At 43.8% G+C, this 19937-nt stretch overlaps 1 protein-coding gene across 1 annotated transcript in view; it reads left to right on the top strand.

Moving 5' to 3' along the window:
• The first annotated feature begins 2835 nt into the window (after positions 1–2835).
• Positions 2836–19937, top strand: part of LOC147659350 (serine/threonine-protein kinase Nek5-like) — a 94729-nt gene continuing 77627 nt past the window's right edge. Inside the window, exons 1-2 of the mRNA XM_086951822.1 lie at positions 2836–2874; positions 11696–11877. Coding sequence (XP_086807948.1) covers positions 2836–2874; positions 11696–11877 — 221 coding nt within the window. The remainder of the gene's footprint in view (positions 2875–11695; positions 11878–19937) is intronic.

The raw sequence follows: 19937 nt of genomic DNA, 5'->3' as shown, positions 1-19937 counted from the left end.
TTATTATTTATCAATGTGTGATCTGTCTGATCTGTGTGGTGTATAGACGTGTTTGTAAGGGCTGTCTGCTTTTTACTCAAAAGCGGACCTGGATCTTGACTGGTTGTAGATGGACATGAGTTTACTATTTTGGGGGCAGGATTAGCCAGTCTAAAAGTAGACCAAATGTCCTTAGCTGAGTAATGTTGTTTGGCCTTAAGGCGAGACATTTTTTTGACTAAAGATGTTTTTTTACTTCGTGTTCCACAACACCTAGTTGTATTTTTTTATCACTTAACTTATTCCAGGGGCAGATTTTGTTGTTATAGATGTTAAACCTCCCGCAGGTGAGGCCCCTGGTTCTAGATGGGCTATGGGCGACAGACATGTGTTGGTACCGTTTTCACTAAGCAGCATAAGACTGTTGTCCCTGCTGTTGCCTATGGAGGGTATAGACAGGGCTATTGGTGTGTTATCTCTGGTTTGGGGACTAGGAAGCCCCGTAAACGACAACATTAAAATGGACTCTTGAGAATTCATTGTATTGTCCTTAGTGTTGACGTTTTCAGTAGTATGTAAAGAGAGGTCCGGGAAACACAGGTCTGGAGTTAATGAAAGGCGTCTTTCTGTGTCCTGGATGGCATCTGCCACTACACTGATCGTTTTCTGTAGCATTAGATCAATAGCAGTTATTGTGGGAAGAGGGGTATTGGAGACACTTTTTATTCTTGTTTCAGATCTCGTGGCCACAGGGGTCTTTCTAGTTTTAGACATCTTAACTTGATTTTCTTAAGTCTGACAATAATAAGTTACCCCTTGAGTAAATACTAGGTTGGTAAAAGTACAAAAGATCACCTTAGTTTGTTTACACGGCACAAAGTATCAAGGGGGTGGCCCGTCCCGTCCTCCTTGGTCCCCTGAGGGCCACAGAGGGCCCGCCCTTTGCCCAGGCTTAGCCCAGCGCAGCCCCGCGCGCTCCCGCGACGCGGGAGGTGAGTGCCGTTTTATAGCGCCTCCTGGCGCGCTCCGCCTCAACGCTACTTCCGGTCGCGGAGGCCGCTGGGATTTGTGGTTTTTCTCTGTGTCTCCCCCACACTGCGGCAGCACTGTTGGAGTGAGGCTGCGGCGGGGGGATGACAGGCAGCAGTGGAGCAGCGTCGTAGGCAGCAGTCCCGGTGTCACAGGAATCCCTCAGGCAAATAAGGCATCCGTTAACAGTGTGCAGGCAGAAAATAGTTATACAAGCACCCGCTCCTCAGCAGGTGAGTGCCGTTTTATAGCGCCTCCTGGCGCTCTCCGCCTCAACGCGACTTCCGGTCGCGGAGGCCGCTGGGAGTTGTGGTTTTTTTCTGTGTCTCCCCCACACTGCGGCAGCGCTGTTGGAGTGAGGCTGCGGCGGGGGGATGACAGGCAGCAGTGGAGCAGCGTCGTAGGCAGCAGTGCCGGTGTCACAGGAATCCCTCAGGCAAATAAGGCAGCCATTAACAGTGTGCAGGCAGAAAATAGTTATACAAGCACCCGCTCCTCAGCAGGTGAGTGCCGTTTTATAGCGCCTCCTGGCGCTCTCCGCCTCAACGCGACTTCCAGTTGCGGAGGCCGCTGGGAGTTGTGGTTTTTCTCTGTGTCTCCCCCACACTGCGGCAGCGCTGTTGGAGTGAGGCTGCGGCGGGGGGATGACAGGCAGCAGTGGAGCAGCGTCGTAGGCAGCAGTCCCGGTGTCACAGGAATCCCTCAGGCAAATAAGGCATCCGTTAACAGTGTGCAGGCAGAAAATAGTTATAATCGCTACTAGTTCAGCCATACTGTGTATGTGTAATCATTATTGCTGGTGCGATTGTCATCTTCTGTATCTTTCCTGGGCCAGTCAGTCTTCTTGTTAAGACGCAGGTCCTTAACGAAGTGCGCTGCAATCTTCGGGTCCATGAAGTAGGTGGTCCTGCTAGCGTGAAATACTCAAAGTTTTGCCGGGTATGGAATATTTGACTTCTAACTGTTGCAGGGAGCATTTGATAGATAGAAAGTCTCTTCTGGTTGCTTGTACTGCCAAGGTGAAGTCCGGGTAGAAGGAGGTCTCTATCCCGATTGTTCAGGAGGCGTGCAATTATAGGCCTTGACGGTGCACAGAGGAAGGGGGAGAGCCAAGGGAGCGATGGGCGTGCACTACAATGCACACAGGTGAGAGCGACTCGCTGAAGAGGGTTTGCAACATTTCTTCGACATAGTCTTCTACTCGTGACATGGCAGTAGACTCTGGCACCCCTACAATGCGAAGGTTATTTTGGCTCGACCTGGCTTCCAAGTTTTTGTTTTTGTTTCGAATCACCTCAAGGACTTTCTCCATTCTGAGGAGTTTTTTACGAGTGTTCACGCTTTCGTCTTCTAGCACGGAAGTGCGCTGTTCCACATGTTCCAGGCGCTCCACATATTCCGTCACCTTTTCCTTTAGGCGATCCAACCTATCTGATGGAGAGTCAATTTTGTTATCGATGGCTGTGAGGGACTGTTTCAAGTCTCTGAACATCTCCCGTATATCCGGTTCAGGAGAGGTGTCGCCAGTTGAGTCTGCTTTCAAATGGCAGTCCTCCACAGTTGGAGGACCCCCGAGTGGGTCTCCTCTGCTCGAAGACCAGCTTTTGTAGCTTAGTGACCGTTTTCTCCATTTCCTTCCAGGGGTGATGTGCGCATTCCCTAGGTCGTGCGTGTTTCGCAGTGGCGGCGGTGTCCGCAGTTGCGCGTTTCTTGGTGCGCAAGTGGCAACACCCCCGTGCCTGATTACCTTTTGTGCGGCTGATCAACTGTCTATTGGGTGAAATGCGTCTGTTGTAGGTACTTGCTAGGCCTTTCTCGCTTCAGGACATGCGGTCACCGAGCAGCCCCCACTCTGCAGCACCCCAGGTGTGTGATCCTCAACTGTCCCACACATCATGGTGTTGTTACACACATGAGGTGCGTGGGTGACTCCGATTTTCAGGGTTCATCTCTAAGGTACCCTCTGACTGCATTTTGTATTAAATCCAACACTTGCATCCTTGTGGGTTTAATGTGCTGAGAAGTTTGCTACCAAACTTCCCAGGTTTTAGTAAAGCCATTATGGAGCTGTGGAGTTTGCAATAATAAACTCCCAGACTATATAGTCTTTATGGCTTTACGACACTTACAATGTAGAGATACAGGGCTCATGCCACTGTACCCTCACTTTGGGGCTAGTGCACCCTGCTAGAGAGGTGACTTACCTATGTTGTTTCTTCACTTTTCTCTGCACCAAGCCTGCAATGGCAGCTTGTGGGTGTTAAGGCACAGGGCCTCTGAGAGGTGCACAAGAGGTGGTGCAGCCCTTAGAGGACTTCCTTGATCACAGTGCCCTTGGTACCCTTAGTACCTTTTACAAGGGGCTTACCTGTGGCCAGAGATGTGCCAATTTTAGGTACAAAGGTACAGTTTTGTGAAAGAACATGGGCCCTGGAAACTTGATTGGCAGGGACCCATTGCACATCAGGTCAGGTTGCATCAGATGCCAGGCAAAAAGTGGGGCGTGACCATGCAAAAAGGAGCACTTTCCTTAAGGGCTAGACAGGATGTACCAGAGTCAGGCTGTTTCCACCTACCACAGTAGATAGGGTTCTAATAACGACGAGGGCGACAACAGTGTACCGATCTCCAACCGGGGGCTTAATCGTGGAAGGGGCATCCCTTGTAATATACAATGTCCCTCACCCTACTAAGCACCATTCCAGCTTACAGTGGATTGCAAGGTCGCCTTGCACTCCTACCCTCTTTCCTCATCTTCTTTTACCATTCTCCTTTAATGTGAGGGGAGGCAGTTGGTGAACTCCATGGCACTGTGGCTCATGTAATCAATCTCATCAACTGCTGCAGATCAGTCGGGCCCCATCTTGACTCCAAACCTCCACCAGATTGCAAGTGGGTGAAGGTGGACCCCAACACACCGTCCGCATCCAGTTCTTGAATGTCAAGGGGCAGGGGGAAAGTAGGCTGATCCCACTCTTCAGGGAGCAATGTCGGTCACTCTGTCCCCATGCAGGAGGTGCCAATCCAAGACAGCTTGTCTCACAAACTCCAGCAATGTCTCCCCGGTGTGCAGGCCTCATCTCTATTCGTGGGCCCCAGAAGCCGCACCTCACTGCCACACCATCCAGCTGTCTCTTTCACCACGCAGGCACCCAGTGGAAGCCCATGGATCTGCAGGGGGTCCGCGGGACACTCAGTAGCTGCACCCTGCATCACCAGGTAGAGGTCTGCCTGCCTCAGCGTCGCCGGGCCAGGTGGGAGGCATAAGGCGTAGAGACCGCAAAACCTTTATTCGCAGCCATTCCCCGGAGCGGCCACAAGCTCCAGAAGCTCAGCACTGGCTACTGAGGAACATCTCCTCCAGCGCCGCACAGTGGACCGGCATCTGCGGCTCCAGGATCAGTTGCTCCAGCAGTAGTGCCCAATGCAGGCCCCCTCAGGCCCACCACGGCACCTGGGCACCAACCCATAGCAACAAGCGGTTGTGGGGGGGATCTCTTCCTCACCAAACCCGCCTTCTCCTCCATGGTCCAGTGTGCCCGAAAGCACTCGGGACAGCACTCTGCCCCTCCATGAGGCCGACAGTGATTGGAGGCGGCTCGCCCATACTCTTCAGCTTCCGCAAGGCATACAGCACTTTGCCACCGCCAGGGGTGACAGCATATACTTGTACCTGTATTTTTGGGGGCATGGGGGTGGTAGGGTAATGTCTGATTAGGTTTTTGGGGCCAGAGAGAGCATTTAGTGCTGCCGCTCTGCCATCTTGTAGGCCAACCCCACCCCATTCACACATATTTAAATGGTAATTAGTGACTGGGAGAAGTTAGCCTGCAGGAACTTCAAGTATAAAAGGTAGCTATCTAAAAGCTACTCTTCCTTAATATTTATTACAAATCCAACTTCACCATAGTATTGGATTTATAATACGTATTAAAATAGATGTTTAATTACTTTTCTAGCCATTCCTGAGATTCAGTATTAATAAAGATTTTAATCTTTACTTTGATTTTCTGTGGGTTAGCCAGACTTCCTAAAGTGAAGTGAAAATAGCTTTTAGGTGCTAGTCACTTTAAGGACATGTTAAAATTACATTCCTACATGTTCTACTTTTAAATACCATGCACCCTTGCTTGTGGACTACAAGACCTTTATAGGGTTCATATTTGATATATCACTTTTTACACAGCTACAGTCAGGCTACAGATGGTAGGCATGAAGCCATGTTTGCCATGCCACAGAAGTGAATGGCACAATAGGTGCTGCAGTCCACAATTGGAATTTAACTTCCAGGGCTGGGTCCACCTTGTACCATATACCAAGGACTTCTAGGTAAATTAAATATACCAATTAGGAATAGTTGGACCTTGTCCTCTCTGCAGTGTCACCCCAAAAAATGTTGTCTACTTACTGCAATTTTTTTCTGAAATTCGGGTTTCTTGGTCTTAGGATTCTGTGGACTTTACCACTGCTAACCAGTACTAAAGTGCTTGTGCTCACTTCGCTATACATGGTTTGATTTATAAATACCTAATTGTCATATTTAATTTACTTTTACGTCCCTTGTAGATTGGTATACCATATGCCCATGGCCTGAAAATTAAATGCAACTAGTGGGCCAGCAGCACTCATTTTGCCACCCACTTCAGTAGCACTTTAAAACATGTCCCAGGCCATGTCGGCTTGGCATTTAAATCACCTTGCCAAGCCTTAAACTCCCCTTTTATTACATACTAGCAGCCCGCCCCGACGTTGTCCGGGGCAGAAGGGGCTAGGGGCCGCACCGCTGCAGGAGACGTGCAGCAGAGCGGCCATCAGCGGGAGCAGCAGAGCGTACATACCAGCTCCCACGCCGCCGCTCCTCCCCGCATGTCAGGTGTGTGTCCCTTGCTCCTTCCTGCACTCCCACCAGCATCGCCGCTCCTCCCCGCGCTGGGCACTCCAATGTTGTGTGTCGGTCCCGCGCCACCGCTCCTCCCCGCATGTCGTGTTTTGTTCCCTTGCTCCTTCCTGCACACCGGTCCGGACAGCGAACGTCGCGTTGACGTGACGTCACACCCACACGCCATTGCGCCTCTCGCAAGCGTTGTGACGACGCCGAACGCCGCGCGCAATCACTGTATCCATACGCCCATACGGACTACTTTTCCCTTAACGTCCCCCCCCCCAATGTATATGGTGTGGTTTTCTATAGCCTATGTCCATCTCCTGGACCTCCCCTTTCCAACGCTGTATTGGGTGTTGCGATTGGTGGTGTTCTTTTCGAGTTTACCTGGCTCAAAGGACACAGTTCTCTCTTTATAATAGCAGTATAGATAAGTCCCCCCACCTAAGGTAGACCCTAGGTAACCTATAGTGCAGGGTGCTATGTAATTAAAAGGGTGGACATGTACTTTTAAGTTTGCATATCCTGGTAGTGAAAAACTCCTAAATTTGTTTTTCAATACTGTGAGGCCTACCCCTCCCATAGGTTAACATTGGAATTTCCTTATTACATTTAATACGCTGTAATTTCTACTTGGAAGCAGGTGGACATGTCATGTTTTGTACATATGATACAATATTGTGATGATAAAAACTCTTCAATGAAAAAGATCAGATTTTTCATTGTAATCTTAAAAACGCCACTTTTAGAAAGTTGACAATTTCCTGCCCTTAGCCCTTTGTGCTTGCAGTCTGTTTTGGGACCACAGCCCCTTGACAAAAAAGTTATTACAGTCATTCTGGATAAAAAAATCAGTTCCATAAACGGATTCAATGATCAAAGTTTTCAATTTTATTGCTACAATTCGAACAAAAATTTGAATGACCCCAGCCGGAATAATTGAAAAAAATAATGATCACTTACACCTGATAAGCCTGTGCTTTGCCTTCACACAAAGAGCCTAACAACCCTGTCTTGTCACAGCTGCAATCTTGGAGACAGGGCAAGGGAGTCAGGAAATTCCATGCACTTCATAGAACCTTTCAAAAGGCTTCTCCCACCTTCCAAAAGAAAGGCACCAGTGTAAAAAAATAGGACCTTCAATCCCACTTTTCAGTTTGCTTCTGGACCTGTGGATACTCTTCCGGTCAGAATGACTGCTGTGCTGCTACATGGACAGCCATTCTGCTGGACTGCTGCTCCAAAGGAATTGCATCCCTGATGTGCTGACCTGCTGCCTGCGTTAGAAGGATTGGACCTGCATCTCTTGAACCCAGAGTGACTCCAAGGGCTATTTGGCTGGCCTCCTGATCGGAAGCCAAAGTGACAACAGGATTCCAACAACCTTGCATCTTCACCTGGACTCTGCCATGCCAACTGGTGCCACCCCAGTCCTGGACGCATGGAAATTGGCTTTAGGTGCTCTGCTAGCCTCTGTGGATCCAGTGGAACCAACACACCTACTCAGCTGTGCGTCGCAAACCAGAGTGAAACCGATACATCGCAGCTGCTGCGTGGATTGGATCCTTCACCACTCACATCTCAGCTCTTTGAAACTGACACGTCGCCCCGCCTGCATGCCGCATCCTCGACGCTGGACTTGGCATCACAAGCCCTATTGAGGAGATCCCCTATGAGGACGCAGGCCCTCGCATCACAGCCTCGCTGTACCTCGGAACTGACTCATCGCTTCTTTGATGCAGATCCTCGCAATGCTCTGCGGTCCAGGGTTTAAGATACTTTGTTCAGCGGGTCTAACTGGGCCCCTCTAGCTAGCCCAGGGTTCATTGCGGTCGGCCACAACCAGATATCCACAACTGATGTTGTATGCCTTTTGGTGCTCTTTTCTCTAAAAAATCCAAAATTCGACATCACTAGTTCTACTAATTGGATTTTGTCGTTTTGGTGTCAAATCATTTATTAGAACTAACTTTATTTTTCTAAGTTGATTTGGGATTTTTCTTGTTTTGTGTTTTCACTGTATTATATATGGTGTTTGGAAAGACAGGTGTTGAAGCCAATGATTTTACCCCTCTCACTTTTCAAATGTGGCAGGGGGCCTTCTTCCCTAAGGCAAGCAAGAAGGGCATGATATGTATTCTCCCCTGCCTGGCACGGCTGGTAATGGAATATATTTGAGATAAACAAGAAGAACTAGCTACTACTACAATGCACGTGTAGTGTCTGCAAAGAAAAAACAATTGTTTTTTTATGAAGGCCCTCCCCCACCATCCTATTTGGTGGCATGCTTCATCATCGGCCCCACCCGAGGTACTGAGTGTACCTCAGGTGTGCTGCGACGCCTGACTACAGCGGAGCGGGTTTTGGTACGTGAGTGTGGGTGCTGGTGCGTGGAGCTCCTGACCGGACCATAGGTTTAAGGCGGTACCGAAGACATTGCCAATGCGCACAGGTCTCGGACCCCTGGCAGAGACCCTTGGAACTTTGTCTCCCGCAGTTAGGAGTACAAACAGAGAGGAATCGCCTCTCACAATTACAGCACCTTAGCGTGTGCTACACATACAGGGTACTGACAGCACATTAGACCCCAGTACCACCCATCATATAGTGGTATTTCCAATAAAAGAAGAACCAACCTTAACTAAAGAGGCGTGTCGTCACTTCTGTAGTTATTCTGAAAGTTAACTTATGGGTTACTGACCATTTCCATATGTCTTTAGAGAATCATGAACGGGGGAATACTGAAGTTCTTTTCTGAAAAAGGCGGTGACTAGTGAAAACAGGAATCTGCTGTTAGCGTATTTTAAGACAAACTGTCCTTGAAGTGTGGGTTAGTATTGTGAACTTAATGTACGAAACATTATGCTAACTTTGAAAAGCCAAGCAACCTGTATTAAGTACAAAACCGTCCTTCCTAAATTTAATGTGAGTTAGCTGTTGACAAAACCATGCAAATAGCATATGCCTTCGCTTACTTAAGTTCAGGATCTTTGATTATTTACTTTGAAAACACGCATTGGCAATGCCAATAGGTTTCGGTTTTAAATGGCAGAGCTATTGGCTTCAGCAGTGCTTGTTGCCATCAGCATAAAATATAGAAAAATTACTTTCTATACTTTGAAGATGGCTGCCACATTGCATCATGCAACTCGGTGTTGCGTCATCACGTTGGGGACCATCTTGAAAGTATAGAAAACAGTGTTTTCTATACTTTTTAGAAGGCTGCAGCGTTCATCATCACGTTGTGTGATGCAACATATGCCCATCTTGACAATATAAAAACAATGTTTTCTACACTTTTCCGATGACCTCCATATTGCGTCTCAGCTTTCTAATATGCAACATGGTGGGTAACTTGAAAGTATAGAAAAACTTTTCTATACTTTCAGAATGGCGGGTCACTGATACTGCCTTTACCAGCGCTTGGTGACCGCACATATCATTGGTAAAGCAAATAGCTGTGGCCAATATAGTACATGAGAGGGACGGAAGTGGATGGTGACAAGACTGGGGTGCTAAGGGCAGAGTTGAGGGGGGAGTAACAAAGGCTCTGGGGAAGAATATTTAAACGAAAAACGATCCCAAACCGATTTGGAAGGCGGCGGGGAAGCAACATACAAGGGAAAGTGCGGATGGGGAGGAAAGCAACACAAGAGCGAGAGGGGAGTAAAGGCGAAAGTGCCACATGTGGGGCTGAGCAAGAATGCTGGCACGCCCATGGAATATAAAAAGGAAATAATGTTCAAGATTGCAGGCAACATCAGCAGTGGAAGGATGTAACCAATCAGAACAATGTCAGCCAGAAATGTTCCTTGGTGGAACAAACACATATTAATTAGGGAGGAAATCCATCGAAGAGGAAACAACCGGGACTGACAACGATGCTATCCAATCGTGAGCCAGGGCCTTACTGAAAGGGCACTCAATATATATCTATTAGAAAAAAAGGCCTGGCCAATAAACAGGTGAAGCTTTTTGTCGCTGAGACCTAAAAAGTAGTATGTCTCCAAAATGGAAACTTCCCTAGTGTAGTGTAGTTCCTATTTTCCCAATAGGCTCTGCGCATTGGAATAACATAAACAGCAGTGTAGACGTAGGACTGAGGTCATCTAGGTCTCTACTGACTATGTTAAACTTAATTTAGGTTTGCGCCAGCTAGCTCAGAGGTCACTGGAAACTTTCTTGAATGAATAGGGAGGGATTAGCTTCCCTGGCTCAGACCAGAAGGGATTCAGTTTCCGACAACCGCATAAACATGACAACTTTGCTCCCTCAGAATAAGAGGGTATCTCTAGAGTCGTGTGAAAACAATAGACAGCTATTTCACTCAGTCAGTAGTGCATACTTAGTTTCACCAGAGTGCAGAGGAATAGAGAGACGTGCGTTTTCAATAAAAAGGTGTTATTTATTGAGCAGTCTTCTTCCTCATGCAAGAGAAATGAATTGCCACAATTGCAATACTTAAAGTAAAGTAAAGTGCGTACAGTAAAAGTAGTATTATGAAATAATACTGTAAAAGCATTAATATGGTTTCTAAGCCATATGATACTTTAAAATGGATAAAATATATACATACATAAATACATTGACTAACGTACTCAACTGGTGCTTCTAACTAAGCCTACCCCGGTGTACCTGACCTAAGCCTAACACGTGGGAGGGGATGAGTAAGTAGCAGTTTAAGTTAAGTTGGTTAAGATAGATTTGCCAAGAATCTGCATCAAGAATTCTCTCAAGAGTTTAATCAGCTCCGTACCTTGGTAATAGAATGTGGGAGGTCTGGTATCTCTTTCCTCAGGACTCGATATTCCAGCAACCCGCGAGGGTAGGCTGGAAACACCGGAGCTGGATTTTCTCGGCTGGAGAAAAAGACAGCGTCTCTCAGTGCGTCAAACGGGAGGGGCGGCTTACGTGGGCTTCTCGCTTCAGCTGGGCTCTCGGGGAAGTAGATGGCCTCTCTGCTCCAAACTACCGTGTGTTTGCTTAAGGCAACTGTTGGTATTTTATACCTGGAAGGTGCCGGGTTTGACGTAAGGTTGGACATAAGACGTCACTAAGAACTAACAGCTCTTTCTGGACTTCAGGAGTTCTTGTTCAAATCAAAACAAAAGCAGGGGGGATTTCCCGGGCTGCTGGAGGCTTGGTTTGTTTAAAGAACGCGTTGTGCTTTCTAGGAGTCAATGGGTTTAACCGTGCTGTGCTTTGGACTGCATGGGCTATTACTGAATATGGATCTGATTCTTATGCCTTTATCAGGATATTATTGATTATAACCTCACAAGGGCATAAATCAGGAATATTGAATTAGAGTCCTAGATATAAACACGACACTAGAACCCATTGAAAATATGGAGGTGTCTAGAGGATTTTCTTAGCCTGAATGCGCATCTAGTCCAACCTTTATTTGTGGCAGCTGCACTTTGAGTGGGAATGGGATTATGAATTTCCCACTATTTCATTTCTAATTTAGCAGGTTTTGCCAGCATAACCCATGACCATCCATTTGAATCTCCATTGGCGACACCCATAGTCCCCTAACTTCTTCAACATCATAATTTTGTAAAATACAGTTATAAAGTGGATTTCTGCATCTGAAATTTCAATCTGCATCTATAAATGTCTACAGTTCATGTGTCCCTGAATCAGGATCTAGGCATTTACGCACAGAGGTGACACCATTTGATGACCTATTAGACACACAATGGCACAAAAAAGTGTGAATCAGGCGTAAACTTTTCTTAAATATTTTGAATGAAACCCTCTATAGACCTATGGATCCACTCTTCTACTGTTGTGTTTTTCCAGCATTGGAGCCCGCATGTGGCGTTGGGAGGACGGCCAGCTGCTGTTCAATGTGGACAATATGGCCACTACTATGCTCAGCTAAACAACATCCAGAAGAGGCCATTTGAGCAGCCACAGATTCCTCAGGGGATTCAAAGAGCCGGCGAGTATTATGGGCAGAGAGAACAAGTGCAACCACAGTGGTAAGTGTAATTTGTCATCCATTTATCTTGGGCAGTCAGTGTTCCAGAAAGATCTCTGGGTGCTTAATAGTAGCAAGTTATACCATATCCCTAATCATTTGATAAAACAGTTAGAAGCATAAGTAAAAAGCCCAAGTTAAAAGGTGTTGGCTATCATAAAATGTTGTTTTCATTTGAAAGCGTACCTTTAAATAGTAGAGGTTGAGTTACCCATTACTGCAATGGTGGTAAACTGAGTTAATGCCGAGCCCCCATTCCATAAAATAATTTGGTCAGACCATCAAATGATGTATTTGAGAGGCCTGACATACAATGAAATAGCAGAAAGTAAAATAGATTGTTGGGAATTTTCTGCAGAAATGTAGGTACTTCAGAATTCTTTTTAAATGTAGGCTTCATGTAAAATACTGCAAGCGAGTCAAACTTTTCAAGTGACATTGGAGGCAAGGGCATCTTAAAAGTCCAGTAACGTTGTTCTGTGTTGCTTTTTTCCCTTCACCACATGTGTGAAATACAAAATAAGTTGTGAGCGAGCCATGGAATCAAGCTACTTGAGTGTGAGGAGCATTTATTGTCCAAGAAAGGTTCACAAAAATCCATGTTAAATGGCTTCCATTTATTTTCTCACATTCATATATTTAATATTCCGACATTACAACAAAATCTAGGGATTCCTTTAAAGGTTCTTCTTAACAGATATACTGGCCAAATTCTATTGATTTTTAAATACTCTTGTGACATGGCTGAGGTGATCCTTTCTGTCACAGCTACACAGCCTTCAGGACATTCCTTTACCAAACCCTGGTGACAATTGGTGGGGATGTAAATTGGTAATGGCAGCATGAAAACTGCACCCAGTAATTTTTGGGTGGTCCAAAATATCAAGATATAGGCTCAAAGAGGACTTACTTTTGTCTATAGAACTTATACGAAAGAAAAGATTTTCAACATAAAAATAAACTATATAACTCAAACATCTTGTTTGGTAAACACAAAAACGAGTTTCCAAATCAAATGTAACACAGTAATAGTTGCACATTGAGATTATTAGTGGATCATAAATAGTCTTCATTTTTCTTTTGCTTTTTTTTATTGCATTCAATTGAAAATTATTGCATCAACCCCATATGTTTTGTGTGTATTCAGGCAAGCTCTTGATTGAAGAAAGGTTGTTCTATGTTTCAGCACCAATCTATTCCCCATAACCATGATGCAATTGAGGAAGCTGCTTCTGATCTCCAACATCTAATGATGTCTCATTTCGCGATCATTAGTGTGAGGAAAATCCCAGGACGTCTAGTGTACACTGTGAACAATCGGGATGGATCAGTAATCAAGCAGGAAAAATCAAGAATTTAACAATATCTATATAAAATATATACCTTTAATGAGTATTTGTTTAAAAACAACATATAGTGTGTGACCACGAGGTCAAACCATAAAATAAGAGTAAAAAATGAATCAATTACATACAGTTCTAATAATCAAACAACATAAAATTCATAATCAGTACATGAAAATTATACACAAAGATGCATGTAGTACATCAAATATTAAAAAGAGAGCATAAGAACTCGACGCGCGTTTCGGCAGTGAGACATAGAATAAATCCTGAAAATACATATATAAAAGAAAAATGTCTATTAAAATACAGTCCATATATCAACACATCAAAACAAGACCTTCCTTACTATCACACTAACCCTCCATTTCAATTTGTTCAATCAGTGGCAATGATTGGCAGAAAGATCTCTGTCGATTGTACAGTACCTGACTAACTATAACTGTTCATAGATTGATCCTTCATACCTGGTCTCAACCTATTATCCTAGAGAGACATAGCTGGTAACCTCTTTTTTGACCGCTATACATTAGCTATATTTCAAACGTTTACACTGTATCACCCCATTGGTGGAGGTTATAAATCTGAAGTAGATTGATTCATCATATATTATTATTATTTACATAATGCAGACACATTGTGTCCACGATAGGAACTAATACGGAACCTCTGTCCAAATTTATTGACTCATACCTACGCCCTCATGTGCCTAAAAATCACCTCTTATATTAGAGATACAGGCTCAATGATATCAAAAATAGAAAATCTACCATTCGATCCCAACAAAAATCTGTTGGTGACGATGGACATAGAGGCGCTGTACAGCAATATTCCGCAGCAGGAAGCAATATCAGCAACCAGTTGGTTCATCGACACCTATAACATCTTATGTCCTAAAGACTTCCTACTCGACTTGTTACAGATTGTCCTCTCAGAGAATATTGTTGAGTTTGGAAACTCCTTATTTCGCCAAGTCAAAGGAGTCAGTATGGGGGCATCTGTGGCTCCCTCCATTGCCAATATCTATATGGCAGCTTTTGAAACTAGATTCATCTACAATGAGGTTGCCCCTTTTTATGAATCTATTTCCCATTTGGTCCAGATATATAGACGACATCTTCTTTATCTGGACCAATGGGAAAGATTTGCTTCTTGAATTTCTTGAGTGGATCAATCTGACAGATGTGAATCTCAAATTCACTGCTCAATATAGTGAAACCCAGGTCGAATTTTTAGATATTATCATTAAGAATCAAAACAATAAACTTATTGTTGATTTGTTCATAAAATCGACAGCGAGAAACACCTTATTGCATTTCAAAAGTTTTCATCCGCGGTGCCAAAGGGAGAGTATTCCCTTCTCCCAATTTCTCCGAGTTAGGAGGAACTGTTCCAATCTATCAGACTTCGATATCCAAGCCCAAACAATGAGACAGAAATTTCTCAACAGGGGGTACCCACACAGATTGATACGAGACTCATATAAACGTGCGAGATTCTACGATCGTGACCACCTCCTAAAAACTAAGACACCCGCAGCCAATGACCAACTGGTATGTATAACAAAACATTCCACTCTTGACAAGACAGTCAGACATATTGTCAATTCAAATTGGCATATCCTCAACTCCAATCCCACCAGTATTAAACTAGAGAAGCCTATCTTTGCCCATAGGAGAAACAAAAACCTTAAGGATCTCATAGTACATTCTCGTTTTACAACTACGAATACCCAATCAGAATTTCTACAGAGATCAATCAATAACAATTTCCCGGTTAGAGGCACTGTCAAATGCTCATCTTGTAAATCCTGCAGTAACATCATTGAAGGTGAGTTTTTTGAACATAATGGCTGTCAGACATCTGCCCAAGACATGTGGAATTGTAAGACTATGAACTGTATTTATTTCATTTTGTGCCCATGCCAACTTGGCTATGTAGGTGAAACCTCAAGGTCGGTCCAAACCAGGCTCACAGAACATAGGTCGGCTATCCGTACAAACAAACAACTAGCCCCCCTAGTGAAACATTTCAATGAAAATCACCATGCTCCAGATGACTTTAAATGGCGCATTTTAGAGAAAATCAGACTCCCAAACAATAAAGGTGGTGATCTAGTAAGAAAGAAAAGGGAGGTGTTCTGGATTTTCTCCCTGGGAACGTTCAAGAAGGGCCTCAATGCCGAGATTCTCTGGGAGAACGCCATTCTTTAGTATCCGTAAGTAACCGAGTTTGAGTCATCCCTAGATCTTTCAGTTTCGATAGGGTTCGGTGGCAATATTGCCAAGTGAACACGAGCTAACCAAACCTATTGGGAAGGCTATGTCTCTCCGACAATGGATTTCATTAATACCTATATGTTCTGTACATATCGATCACATGTAATGATTCTTAGAACCTTGAACACTTTGAATATTGGTAATTCGGGGGGGTTTTTCAGAATTATTATAAATATGTATAAGATTTAGAACATTATACTTCATACACCATTCATAGGTGAAGCAGACATGTTCCTTCAACTAATATATAGGCATATGAAAATACCTCCCTTAAATGAGCCCCATTCTTGAATTCTCCATCATCATTTAAGGATAACACATATACTCTACATGATATCTCTCGTGTAGGACACCCCCTATCTTTATTATATAGATACATGTTTGAAATACATGTATATGCATCTATAATACCGCTATTTTTCTTAAAGATGAATAGATCTAAAATATATAAAGAACATTCCAAATAACGTTGTATAGGGCTTTAGAATACCAGGTTCTATATTAATTATATATCCATTTAAAATGGATACGCTATCATCGTGAAAACGATTTTAAAATCTTAAGTAATCAAACAAACCCGAGAGTGTTCAGGCGCCATTTTGGATTGGGACGTGTTAAGTACGACTATTTCCATAGTAGTCCCTCGTTTAGATCTATGAAGATCAGTAACAACGTTGGGATTTTCGCGCCAAGAATTACGTTTAAATTGGACCCTAATTATCCTGCAGCTATCTTCAATTTCCGTGGAGGTCGGGTCACCACAACACGAGCGTCGGAGCAGCACCACCCTGCTGTCCGCCCCCTGTCTATTTTCCTAAGGTAAGAAATCCGTCGCGCTGGGTACTCTAAAATCTCTTCCATTTAGCTAGAATACGGATCCAAATGTAAACGTTACTGACTCCCAACCGTTACTCTTTTTACAGAGACGGCTGATCTATTTTCTGTGTGGAGGTCGGTTCCCCATAAAACGAGCGTCGGAACAGCACCACCCTGCTGCCCGCGTATTGTGTATATATTTAAGGTAAGAACCCAGGGCACTCCGAGATCACTATCACCCTAGTTTCATCACGAACTGAGATGCAAACTTTACTGATCCTCAACCGTGACTCTTTTTACAGAGACGGCTGATCTACTTTGCACGTGGAAATCGGAACCACACAACACGAGTGTCGGAACAGCACCACCCTGCTGTCCGTCTATTGTTTATTTATTAAAGGTAAGAATCTAGGCGTCCCAGGCACTTTAAATATTCTCCTGAAATTATGCCCTAACATGGATTGTGGTTGAAACTGAGATTGACCGGCATTTATGATTCTATCCACAGAAACTACTTTTATCTTTCCTCGAATCTACTAATACCGAGCAAGACTCACCGGATCACAACTCTGGTGCATTGTATAAATATCCAAGGTAAAATAGACGCTTAGTAGTTTTCGATGTTACACAAGTTCCACTAATAGAGAAAGTACTTAATATTTATGCCGACTACAGTAACTATCAAGTTCCTGTAGTAATGTTAATAATAGAGGTTTTTTACACACACTTCTATTTCTTTGCCCTACCAGCATTATTGTGACCATCGCCTGTATAAGTGATCACATCTGCGCTACGTACATAACCTACTCCATCGAAAATATCAAGGTATATATATATAACGCACTCGTACATAACTGTGGAACTGTATTAGGGTCCCATTAATACGCACTATTTACTGTGGATTTAGAAGTAATTATAACTCTGAATGGTTATCGTCTGAGATTCCCCTCTTCCTCATTTTTTTTTAATATTGCTCGCCTCTAATTCTCTACCAGTTATATGACTGTACTTGGAAACTGTATTAAGCCATATCTGGTCTAGACTCCATCTACCCAAGTATCGGTTGCCATTTACTAATGTGGAGATCATGTAATTATATATCCTCAAAAGTCTATATGAATAGTTAGCAACCTATTATGCCATCAACTAAAGGCTGTCGCATTTCAAATATTCCCTTTTTCCTATCCCCTCCTTGTCCCCGATATATCCCATTCTTTGTTATTATAGGACTATCCACATGTCTTGCGCAGTATGTTTGACCCATTCAGTCGCATTCTTTAATAACCTCATCTTAGGTCTGTTCCTGTTTAAGTTATGTCCTCTCTTATATTATCAGGTGTTTTCCTTTGAAATTAATCTTATCCCATCCTAACTACAGAGGTTGTCACCTTCCATCATTGTTACTGCATGGATAGAGCGTCCAATGTTTGTAAGTAATCTCTCATGTACTGTAAACATATTTTCGTGTCTGCATTATGTAAATAATAATAATATATGATGAATCAATCTACTTCAGATTTATAACCTCCACCAATGGGGTGATACAGTGTAAACGTTTGAAATATAGCTAATGTATAGCGGTCAAAAAAGAGGTTACCAGCTATGTCTCTCTAGGATAATAGGTTGAGACCAGGTATGAAGGATCAATCTATGAACAGTTATAGTTAGTCAGGTACTGTACAATCGACAGAGATCTTTCTGCCAATCATTGCCACTGATTGAACAAATTGAAATGGAGGGTTAGTGTGATAGTAAGGAAGGTCTTGTTTTGATGTGTTGATATATGGACTGTATTTTAATAGACATTTTTCTTTTATATATGTATTTTCAGGATTTATTCTATGTCTCCTGAAGAAGGCGGTTCACTGCCGAAACGCGCGTCGAGTTCTTATGCTCTCTTTTTAATATTTGATGTACTACATGCATCTTTGTGTATAATTTTCATGTACTGATTATGAATTTTATGTTGTTTGATTATTAGAACTGTATGTAATTGATTCATTTTTTACACTTATTTTATGGTTTGACCTCGTGGTCACACACTATATGTTGTTTTTAAACAAATACTCATTAAAGGTATATATTTTATATAGATTTGTTAAATTCTTGATTTTTCCTGCTTGATTACTGATCCATCCCGATTGTTCACAGTGTACACTAGACGTCCTGGGATTTTCCTCACACTAGTTGTTACCCTGCCCTAGGAGTCTATATACTACCCAGGGGGTCCTTGCTGTCTTCACTCATTTCGCGATCATTACACCCACACCTAGTAGGGTCAGCCCTCCCCTTGGGACTCCAACCTCATCCATAATTCCCAACTGAATTATTTTGGGAGAGAAGGCGAATGGGCGCCCCAACACCAGTGATATTGTGATGTGTGCTAGTAATGCGTAATTTCAGGGTATTGCCCTATGCTATGAAGGAAATCACCTTCAACTATAGGGCATCTTGTAAAAGTTTGGGGACTGAGACAAGACCCTCTTAATAACTACTTTGTTAGTAAGGTATGTCTTTTTTTTGTTTTTTTTTGGTCCTCATCTCACCTTTCAAGCCTCTGCGGGTCTTATGAAGCCGCCTTCTCAGTCTGACGCCCCCACGGCTTACCGCACTCGCTTGGGTCATCCGACCTGCCTCTTCTTTTTGTAAGAGGCCCTGGTGTAATCATAAGACCAAGGATGTTTACAGTAATCTTAGAGTCTTACCCCAGCCCATGAGAGGGTGCCATATATTCGTTGCCTTGTCCTTCACTCCATCATACTCTAACCGTGACATGGTGAATGCAGCTTTGAGCCAGTATTCCCTTTGGGGGGGTAGGGGGTCCTTCCACCTCTTGCACACCTCCCTTCTAGCCAGCAATATCAAATACAGTAATAAACCCCTATCTTTCTGAGAGAGGGTCTGGCTAAGGCGTCCATTATCTCCGAAAAACACCAAAGACATGTTGATTTCTATAAGGATTTTGAAAATGTCTCGTATGATATCTCCCTCCTCAGCCCAAAATTTTACAAGTGCTGGACATTCATAGAAAATGTGTATGTCATCTGCAAGAGGTGTCGCACACCTAGGGCATTTAGGGGCGGGGTGTGGGGCGAACTTTGCAATTTTTCCGGGGGTATAGTAAAGTCTATTAATAACGAAGAAATGTGTTTTTTTTAAACAAGCAGGCTTGACATATCTGTACATAATCTTTAGAGATGGTTCATATAGGGAGTCTGTTTGCGGCCCAAGTGGGGTATCTATCCAAACTCCAGAGAAGGGGGGTACCGCTTGGTCTTCAACATCCAGCAAGCTGTTATACCTTATAGATATTTCTTTATTGAGTGGACGGTTAGCGCTCAACAGGTCTTCAATATCTCTGTTCCTGCCGGTCTCCCCCTTTTCTGCTTCATACCATGATGTTAACTGCATGTATTTAAATCTTGAGAGTCCTTGCCCGATCTTTACCTTTAGGTACTCCCATGGATGAATCCCCCCGGAATCCAGCAGTTCAGACCAGTTTGTAATACCTGCCCTTCTTATCGGCAACGCCAAACTGTCCTTCAGACAGTCCTGTGTACCTGGTGCATCCCATACTGGGGCATTCTCAGAATGGTACCCAATGCCCCAGCTGCGCCTGAGCC

The sequence above is a fragment of the Lissotriton vulgaris genome, unplaced genomic scaffold, assembly GCF_964263255.1.
Source record: "Lissotriton vulgaris unplaced genomic scaffold, aLisVul1.2 SCAFFOLD_1525, whole genome shotgun sequence".
Taxonomy (NCBI): domain Eukaryota; kingdom Metazoa; phylum Chordata; class Amphibia; order Caudata; family Salamandridae; genus Lissotriton; species Lissotriton vulgaris.
Note: the sequence above shows the minus strand (reverse complement) of the source record. Positions and strands in the feature narration are given on the sequence as shown.